Below are 11,942 nucleotides of genomic sequence, written 5' to 3' on the forward strand. Positions count from 1 at the left end.
GATCCATCTTTTCCTCTACAATACTTATATTTTGATCCATCTTTTATTGTACAATACATCTCATATTTTGAGCATTCTTTTATTGTACAATACATCTCATATTTTGATCCATCTTTTATTGTACAATACATATATTTTGATACATCTTTTATTGTACATTACATATATTTTGATCCATCTTTTCCTCTACAATACTTATATTTTGATCCATCTTTTACTGTACAATACATATATTTTGATCCATCTTTTATTGTACAATACATATATTTTGATCCATCATTTACTGTACAATACATATATTTTGATCCATCTTTTATTGTACAATACATATATTTTGATCCATCTTTTATTGTACAATACATATATTTTGATCCATCTTTTAATGTACAATACATCTCATATTTTGATCATTCTTTTATTGTACAATACATATATTTTGATACATCTTTTATTGTACAATACATATATTTTGATCCATCATCTATTGTACAATTCATATATTTTGATCCATCTTTTATTGTACAATACATATATTTTGATCCATCTTTTATTGTACAATACATATATTTTGATCCATCTTTTATTGTACAATACATATATATTGATTCATCTTTTATTGTACAATACATATATTTTGATCCATCTTTTATTGTACAATACATATATTTTGATCCATCTTTTATTGTACAATACATATATTTTGATCCATCTTTTATTGTACAATACATATATTTTGATCCATCTTTTATTGTACATTACATATATTTTGATCCATCTTTTATTGTACAATACATATATTTTGATCCATCTTTTATTGTACAATACATATATTTTGATCCATCTTTTATTGTACAATACATATATATTGATTCATCTTTTATTGTACAATACATATATTTTGATCCATCTTTTATTGTACAATACATATATTTTGATCCATCTTTTATTGTACAATACATATATTTTGATCCATCTTTTATTGTACAATACATATATTTTGATCCATCTTTTATTGTACATTACATATATTTTGATCCATCTTTTATTGTACATTACATATATTTTGATCCATCTTTTCCTCTACAATACTTATATTTTGATCCATCTTTTATTGTACAATACATCTCATATTTTGAGCATTCTTTTATTGTACAATACATCTCATATTTTGATCCATCTTTTATTGTACAATACATATATTTTGATACATCTTTTATTGTACATTACATATATTTTGATCCATTTTTTCCTCTACAATACTTATATTTTGATCCATCTTTTACTGTACAATACATATATTTTGATCCATCTTTTATTGTACAATACATATATTTTGATCCATCATTTACTGTACAATACATATATTTTGATCCATCTTTTATTGTACAATACATATATTTTGATCCATCTTTTATTGTACAATACATATATTTTGATCCATCTTTTAATGTACAATACATCTCATATTTTGATCATTCTTTTATTGTACAATACATATATTTTGATACATCTTTTATTGTACAATACATATATTTTGATCCATCATCTATTGTACAATACATATATTTTGATCCATCTTTTATTGTACATTACATATATATTGATTCATCTTTTATTGTACAATACATATATTTTGATCCATCTTTTATTGTACAATACATATATTTTGATCCATCTTTTAATGTACATTACATATATTTAGATACATCTTTTATTGTACATTACATATATATTGATTCATCTTTTATTGTACAATACATATATTTTGATCCATCTTTTATTGTACAATACATATATTTTGATCCATCTTTTATTGTACAATACATATATTTTGATCCATCTTTTATTGTACAATACATATATTTTGATCCATCTTTTATTGTACATTACATATATTTTGATCCATCTTTTATTGTACAATACATATATTTTGATCCATCTTTTATTGTACAATACATATATTTTGATCCATCTTTTATTGTACAATACATATATTTTGATCCATCTTTTATTGTACATTACATATATTTTGATCCATCTTTTATTGTACAATACGTATATTTTGATCCATCTTTTATTGTACAATACATATATTTTGATCCATCTTTTATTGTACATTACATATATTTTGATCCATCTTTTATTGTACAATACATATATTTTGATCCATCTTTTATTGTACAATACATATATTTTGATCCATCTTTTATTGTACAATACATATATATTGATTCATCTTTTATTGTACAATACATATATTTTGATCCATCTTTTATTGTACAATACATATATTTTGATCCATCTTTTATTGTACAATACATATATTTTGATCCATCTTTTATTGTACAATACATATATTTTGATCCATCTTTTATTGTACATTACATATATTTTGATCCATCTTTTATTGTACATTACATATATTTTGATCCATCTTTTCCTCTACAATACTTATATTTTGATCCATCTTTTATTGTACAATACATCTCATATTTTGAGCATTCTTTTATTGTACAATACATCTCATATTTTGATCCATCTTTTATTGTACAATACATATATTTTGATACATCTTTTATTGTACATTACATATATTTTGATCCATCTTTTCCTCTACAATACTTATATTTTGATCCATCTTTTACTGTACAATACATATATTTTGATCCATCTTTTATTGTACAATACATATATTTTGATCCATCATTTACTGTACAATACATATATTTTGATCCATCTTTTATTGTACAATACATATATTTTGATCCATCTTTTATTGTACAATACATATATTTTGATCCATCTTTTAATGTACAATACATCTCATATTTTGATCATTCTTTTATTGTACAATACATATATTTTGATACATCTTTTATTGTACAATACATATATTTTGATCCATCATCTATTGTACAATTCATATATTTTGATCCATCTTTTATTGTACAATACATATATTTTGATCCATCTTTTATTGTACAATACATATATTTTGATCCATCTTTTATTGTACAATACATATATATTGATTCATCTTTTATTGTACAATACATATATTTTGATCCATCTTTTATTGTACAATACATATATTTTGATCCATCTTTTATTGTACAATACATATATTTTGATCCATCTTTTATTGTACAATACATATATTTTGATCCATCTTTTATTGTACATTACATATATTTTGATCCATCTTTTATTGTACAATACATATATTTTGATCCATCTTTTATTGTACAATACATATATTTTGATCCATCTTTTATTGTACAATACATATATATTGATTCATCTTTTATTGTACAATACATATATTTTGATCCATCTTTTATTGTACAATACATATATTTTGATCCATCTTTTATTGTACAATACATATATTTTGATCCATCTTTTATTGTACAATACATATATTTTGATCCATCTTTTATTGTACATTACATATATTTTGATCCATCTTTTATTGTACATTACATATATTTTGATCCATCTTTTCCTCTACAATACTTATATTTTGATCCATCTTTTATTGTACAATACATCTCATATTTTGAGCATTCTTTTATTGTACAATACATCTCATATTTTGATCCATCTTTTATTGTACAATACATATATTTTGATACATCTTTTATTGTACATTACATATATTTTGATCCATCTTTTCCTCTACAATACTTATATTTTGATCCATCTTTTACTGTACAATACATATATTTTGATCCATCTTTTATTGTACAATACATATATTTTGATCCATCATTTACTGTACAATACATATATTTTGATCCATCTTTTATTGTACAATACATATATTTTGATCCATCTTTTATTGTACAATACATATATTTTGATCCATCTTTTAATGTACAATACATCTCATATTTTGATCATTCTTTTATTGTACAATAAATATATTTTGATACATCTTTTATTGTACAATACATATATTTTGATCCATCATCTATTGTACAATTCATATATTTTGATCCATCTTTTATTGTACAATACATATATTTTGATCCATCTTTTATTGTACAATACATATATTTTGATCCATCTTTTATTGTAAAATACATATATTTTGATCCATCTTTTATTGTACAATACATATATTTTGATCCATCTTTTATTGCACAATACATATATTTTGATCCATCTTTTAATGTACAATACATATATTTTGATCCATCTTTTATTGCACAATACATATATTTTGATCCATCTTTTATTGTACAATACATATATTTTGATCCATCTTTTATTGCACAATACATATATTTTGATCCATCTTTTAATGTACAATACATATATTTTGATCCATCTTTTATTGCACAATACATATATTTTGATCCATCTTTTATTGTACAATACATATATTTTGATCCATCTTTTATTGCACAATACATATATTTTGATCCATCTTTTATTGTACAATACATATATTTTGATCCATCTTTTATTGCACAATACATATATTTTGATCCATCTTTTATTGTACAATACATATATTTTGATCCATCTTTTATTGTACAATACATATATTTTGATCCATCTTTTATTGTACAATACATATATTTTGATCCATCTTTTATTGCACAATACATATATTTTGATCCATCTTTTAATGTACAATACATATATTTTGATCCATCTTTTATTGCACAATACATATATTTTGATCCATCTTTTATTGCACAATACATATATTTTGATCCATCTTTTATTGCACAATACATATATTTTGATTCATCTTTTATTGTACAATACATATATTTTGATCCATCTTTTATTGCACAATACATATATTTTGATCCATCTTTTAATGTACAATACATATATTTTGATCCATCTTTTATTGCACAATACATATATATTGATTCATCTTTTATTGTACACTATATGTCATATTTTGATCGATCTTTTATTGTACAACACATGTCATATTTTGATCGATCTGTTTCATATTCATTGAAGTTTAATTATGTAATATTTTGACTTATCTTTTATTGCATAATACGATAAATGACCAAAATATGATACATATTGTACCATATGTGTCTCCCAGCTGTGCTATTAAAAAAGTGCTTAGCCGAAGTAGCTCCAGTTCTCTCCAAACTCTACAACAAATGCCTTGATGAATCTTGCTTTCTGGGCTGTTGGAAAACTGCTTCTGTGGTACCAGTATTCCAGAATTCTGGCGAAAGGACTGACCCATCAAATTATCGCTCTATTAGTCTCCTCCCATTTTCGCCAAAATATTTAAGACCATAATTAACCATGCTCTAGTCCATCACCTTACAGATGCTAAACTTCTGACAAACAATATGGATTTAGACAAGTGCGTTCCACAGCAAACATTCTCACGTTAATCCCTGAACGTATATACTATTCACTGGACAAAGCGAGGGAGGGCAGAGTGGTAGCTCTAGATATATCTAAGGCTTTTGACAGGGTATGGCATGAGGGTCTCCTCAGGAAAATTAGATCATACGGTATCACTGGTAGAATACTTAACCTAATTAAATCCTTCTTAGAGAAGAGAAAAATCCAGGTTTTCCTCGACGGTCATACATCTAAACAATATGATATAAATGCGGGAGTGCCTCAGGGGTCTATCCTTGGACCTCTGTTGTTCCTAATATTCATTAATGACCTCCCCAACAAAATTGCCTCTGAGATGGGTATATATGCTGATGACACCACACTCTATAACAGGCACGACAGGAAAACAAATGAACACATATCTAAAGAAATGGCAAAAACACTTGAAGATGACCTCCAATCTGTAGTGGAATGGGGACAAAAATAGATGGTCACATTTAATGCTGCCAAGACTAAACTGGTTTCCTTCAATAATTAAAAGAAACCTCTCCCACCAATAGCAATGGCCAGTAACTCTTTATATGAGAGTACATCTTTTAAACTGCTTGGCCTAACGTTCACAGGAAACATGAGTTGGAACAATTACATTGAAAGCATTGCCAGGGCTGCTGCGAAAAAGGTAGGCTCTCTCTACCGTGCTAGAAAACTATTAACACCCGAAAGTATCCTGTACTTCTATAAGGTCGCCATTCGCCCGTGTATGGAGTATTGCTGTCACATTTGGGCTGGTGCATCTGCTACTAGTCTCTCGCTCCTAGACAAGGTTCAAAAGAGAATCGCCAATCTGATAGGCTCTGAACTGGCATCTAAGCTTCAGCCTCTATCCCATCGACGAAATATTGCATCCCTCTGCCTGTTCTACAAGTATTTTAATGGTGAATGCTCTGGAGAACTGCAGACACTTGTGCCCCCACGACATAGACACCCTCAACAAACCCGACAGGCAGCTAAATCCCACCCCCATACAGTAGAGATCCCCAGATGTAAAAGGTCTTTCTACTCCAGTAGTTTCTTCCCAAAAACCGCTAGACTCTGGAATTCCATTCCAGGTCCCTGCTTCCCGAACTATATGCATGTCAGTACATGCAGAAGTTCAAGTGTAACATGAACCGACATCTTGCTGCCCAAATCCCAACATAGTGCCCCAGTAGTTGTTGCTCCTGATAGTAGCCCCTACACGAAAGTGGCAATGTGCCTTGTTTGGGGTGAAAATGTAATAAAATAAAAAATAATAAAATAAATATTACATAAAAGAATGATCAAAATGTAATGTACAATTAAAAAGTAATCTATATATTACATGGATTGGACAATAAAAGAGATGTCAAAATATGACATGTATTGTACAATAAAAAACTTTAATGAATATTTAATTGATATGATATCAGGACTATTCAGGGGCGATTTAACTCTCCAGAAACAGCTTGCGATTGTCAATCCCCCTACAGAAAAAATCATGACTAAGAACTGCATATGAGATCCCATCTAAATGTGTAAAACTATACAAAGGTGAGTCATATTGTCCACTAAAATTGCGGTAAATCTGTTCCATCGTTAAGATGCAGTGAATTAAGTATTGTGGTATACCTTTAGATGAACAGGTAGTGATTAAAAGGGATTAGTATTTAATATAAAAATTAGCCTAAATTTTCCGATATCAATACAACTGTACATTTTGCCCTTTTTACGAGTAAAACGTCTAGTATATATATATATATATATATATATATATATATATATATATATATATATATATATATATATATTGAATTGTAAGCCATATTTAATTTCAAAAGAGTTTCCGATGGGTAGCTATTCTATACAAGTCCTGCAGATGAATAATTTTCAGTGGGTAGCTTTTTTTTTTATTACATTTTCACCCCAAACAAGGCACATTGTCACTTTGGTGTAGGGGGCTACTATCAGGGGCAACAACTACTGGGGCATTATGTTGGGATTTGGGCAGCAAGATGTCTGTTCACGTTGCACTTAAACTTCTGCACGTCAGTATAGTTGGGGAAGCAGGGACCTGGAATGGAATTCCAAAGTCTAGCGGTTCTGGGGAAGAAACTACTGGAGTAGAAAGATCTTTTACATCTAGAGATCTCTACAGTGTGGGGGTGGGATTTTGCAGCCTGTCGTTCGGTGGGATTTTGCAGTCTGCTGTTCTGTAGTTTAAAATTTTGCAAAAGATGCTTCTCGTGTTTACACAGAAAAAGATGCTTCTCGTGTTTACACAGAAACAAAATATGTGCTAGAATGTTAAAAGATTAAGTTTTTATGGAGCAATTCTGGTTTCTGATAAGTTGCTAGCAGAACGTGGTTCACTTTGATTCGTTTGATTTTATTAGCAGCATTTATAAAGAAAATCACCCAAATTTCAGTGATTATATTCCCATAATTATATATTGAAACATCTGGCATCAATTGAAATGGATGGCTCTCGTCTTGGGGAGGCTCCATGTTTTGACAAGTTTCTGGGATTGACCTTTACTCCTGATCTGAAATGGAACACGTACATCAAGTCTGTTGCCAAGGTAGCTGGAAAAATGGTGGGATCCTTCTACTGCTCCAGAAGATATCTCACTGCTGATGCAATTCTCTGTCTATATAAAAGCCAAGTAAATCCAAGGATGGAATACTGCTGGCACATCTGGGCAGGAGCTGCTAAAAACAGCCTATCCTGCCTTGACAGAGTACAAAATAGACTTCGTGGTTTGGTGGGGGTTGCCCTTTTCTCTTCCCTGCAACCTCTCTCCCACAGAAGAAACGTTGCGAGCCTGTCTTTGTTTTATCGTTATTTCCATGGCAAGTGCTCGTCTGAGCTCCAATCTCTGCCCCCCCCCCTCGCCAATATTTCAGGAAAAACACCCGTCCAACTGAAACCACTGTCAATAATTTCCCCCACTCTTTATCTGTGCCTAAATCAAAACGTAAATTCCATGAACATAGCTTTTTTCTTAGAAGTGCACACCTGTGGAACTCTCTTCCGTTTGCCTGTTTCCCACCTGACTGCAACTTGGATGTCTTAAAGTCCAACATAAACAAATTCCTGATAAATCGCCCCCTTAAGTAAGACACTTTATCAAATCTCGATTACTAACGATTGCTATATATTATCCCATTGATTACTGTACACGCAATAACCCTTATCCCCGAGTAACTTCCGGGTCTTGATAAATGGTGACTAACATGTAAAAATAAATATGTAGATAATTTGCTTATTATTTAGGTATTTAACAAAAACAGCAAAAAAACTAGGACACAGTCCACCTTCAAAATTAAAGGGCAGAGATATGATAATATGATAATTACAACACACACACACACACACATATATATATTTACTATAATAATTTATTATTTACTATAATAATTATTAAATACCTACAAATACTAGTGTTTCATCCTTTCAGGAATTATCAGTGCAGGGTGTCAGGATTAAAACCAGTTCATAGATTAAAACCCGGCGATAGAAGCCATCCCTAGCTTCATTAGCAAAGACCTAATCTATTCAGTTACCGTTAACCGCAAGAAATGCTGTTGAATTTAAACATTTGTTTTTTAATACGTTTTAACGTCTGTCAGAGTGATCTAATCATTATATGATGATTTGTGCATAAGAGCTAAATTATGTTATATTATATTATATATATATATATATATATATATATATATATATATATATATAGCTTAATTTATTTAATATTGGAATACAGGCTGTATTCCATTATTAAATAAATGACCCATTCTATATCTACCAATATATAGTTTTGTGTGTTCATTTCATACTCTTGTTGTCCTACTATATATATATATATATATATATATATATATATATATATATATATATATATATATATATATATATATATATATATATATTCTAATTTATTTATTATGTATATGTGTTCTAATTTGATTATTTTTAGGTATTATGGAGGCGATACCAACCTTTCGGTTGTAGGTGGAATAAACCAATGGCTACCAACTATAAATAAGAACCCATGGACTTTTGGTGGCCAACTTAAACCTATTAGTGAACTCATTGAAGATAAGTCAAAGAGAGAGTCTATGGAAAAGGCTGTTCAAATCTATATCGATAAGGCCTATATCGATTCCCTGGTGAATCTCTTAAATTGGGCCATTAAAAAATATCCAAGTTTTGATAAACAGATTTCTTCTTATAAAGGTCAAGTGAAAGCCCTGAATACAAGTGACCATAATGCTGTTATAGAACTTGGAAATTTTTTGGAAGATAAATTTAAAGTACCATCGTGGTTTCTGGATAATGTAAAACTGTGTTTTAAGTGGAAAGTTGTTCCAGACAGAGGGCAATGTGGGCTAAATGATAGACGACAACTTTGTGCAAATATTGGATCAATGACAAGTTACTTCAGGGACAGTACGAAAACACCTGGAGAGGGTTGCATTTGGCAATGGGGAATCCAGAAACCGAGTTATCTAAATCAAAGCTTGTTCCACAAGATTGAGATCTGCCAACGTTGGTGGCCTGATGGAGATATAGGTCAATGTGGTGGTGGTGTTGGTGGAGCTGCCAGAACCCTTTGTGCATCTGTCAATGAATTTACACCGGAATACAGAGATTATACTGATCAGCGTGGTGGTGGCTGTAAGATGCAGTGGCGTCTGATGGTTTCTGATACCGCTCCAATTTGGTTTCATAACTTGAAACTATGTTTCGCATGGTATCCTGATGGAGACGGGGGGCAGTGTGGAGTAGGAAAGCAGAAACTGTTGTGTGCCATAATCAACAGTTGGACAGCTGTCTACCGAGATGATACTCATAATAGAATGGGTAGCTGCCACATGAGCTGGGGAATATATACAAGCTAAAACTTTAATGCATTTGAAAATAAATAAAATCTTATTAAGTTTTAAAAAGTTTGGATTTTTTTTTGTTTTGTTATTTACAACTTTGATTTATAAAAATATTAGTAGAATGACAGTTCCTCTAAAGAATTAGAAATAATTTTAATTTTTTAGAAAGGAGGGATAGTTTTTGTTTTCGTAAAACCATTCTCCCAAGTATTGATTCTTCATTTTGCGCATCTAGGTTTAAGGGTAGTCAAATATCCGGTTTGCATCAACTCCATAATATACTCGGATAGCCAAGACCGTATGGGTGCATTATAGACTAAAGAAAACCTGGATTTTTATTTCAAGGGAATCACCAATATCAGAGCCCGATGGCGACTCGAGGATAAGAGTTAATGAATGTAAAGAAGTCATTTAGTGTAGATTGGGTAGAATTTGGATCAACACGAACTTGTTTGCATTGGACTTGAAGGCTAAAATATTGTAATCGGTAGAGAAGCTGGCCAGTCGAACAATGTTCCACAGGAAAGCAGTTCTTTTTTTTTTTTGCTCATGTTTACCCCTTACGAAGCATATCGCCACTTGGACATAAGGGGCTACTATTTTGGGTCATGTCTAGGAGAGATTAACAAGATATTTGTTTATGTTACATTTAACTCATGTATATCAGTACAGCCAGGGAAGGAGGCAGCAGGAAGGGAATTCCAAAATCTAGTAGTTCGAGGGAAGAAACTATTAGAATAGGAAACCTTCTGGCATTTAGGGACCTCAACAATGAAGGGGTGAGATCTTATTGCTAAGTGGGTTTGTCGGGGATATGTACGTCGAGGAGGTACAAGTGAAACAAGTTCATTATAGCACATTCCATTAAAATATTTGTAAAACAGGCACAGAGATGAAACATTGCGGCGATGGGACAGGGGCTAAAGCTTAGTTGATAAAGTGGGACCTATTAGATTGATAACTCTTTTGTGGACCCTATCTATCTTAGAAAGAATCTTTGTTCATGGAATTTGCATTTTGATTAAGGCACAAATAGAGAGTTAGTGAAAATGATTGTAGTGGTTGCAGCTAGTGGAGTGTATTTTGTGAACGTTTGGGGCCTAGATGAGTACTTGACAGGAAAACAACAGTAGAGCAGAGACAGGTAAGAAAGTGGTCGCAGGAAAGGGAAAATGGCATCAAATACTAGATTTTGAAGTCTGTTTTTAACTCTATCAAGCCATGACAAGGCAAGCTGAGAAGATCCTATCTAGATGTGTCAAGAGTACTCCATTTTAGGACGTATTAAGCTCTTATACAGATAGAGGATTGCATCTGCAGTGAGATATCTACTGGAACGATAAAATGATGTAACTATTTTTCCAAATATCTTGGCAACAGATTTGATGTACTTGAAAGATTTAGTTCATTAGAATTGATTCAACTGCATGTCGACTTTTGTTGCTGTTTTTTTTTTAATGCCACCATGCCAGTGTCCAATTAACAGTTGTTTACATTAGATTTGAAGACAATTTTCTTGTAGTCATATATGTAGCCTGCTATATATCAACTCCTTAGTCTAAAGGAGGTGTTCCTATCGTTTTATCGTTTATTTCTCGGGAACGATGGAACAGATTTTCATACAGAGTATATATATATATATATATATATATATATATATATATATATATATATATATATATATATATAGAGAGAGAGAGAGAGAG

The 11,942-nt window shown here is 30.6% G+C and overlaps 1 protein-coding gene across 1 annotated transcript in view; it reads left to right on the forward strand.

Moving 5' to 3' along the window:
- The window catches only part of LOC145248232 (perivitellin-2 67 kDa subunit-like), a 31,880-nt gene extending 21,581 nt beyond the window's left edge, over positions 1-10,299 (forward strand). Inside the window, exon 4 of the mRNA XM_080110113.1 lies at positions 9,327-10,299. Within this exon, the coding sequence (XP_079966239.1) occupies positions 9,327-10,251 (925 nt within the window). The 3' untranslated portion in view covers positions 10,252-10,299. The remainder of the gene's footprint in view (positions 1-9,326) is intronic.
- The last annotated feature ends 1,643 nt before the right edge of the window (positions 10,300-11,942 follow it).

This window comes from Euprymna scolopes, chromosome 26, assembly GCF_053919585.1.
Source record: "Euprymna scolopes isolate OS-2025 chromosome 26, ASM5391958v1, whole genome shotgun sequence".
In the NCBI taxonomy this organism is placed as follows: domain Eukaryota; kingdom Metazoa; phylum Mollusca; class Cephalopoda; order Sepiida; family Sepiolidae; genus Euprymna; species Euprymna scolopes.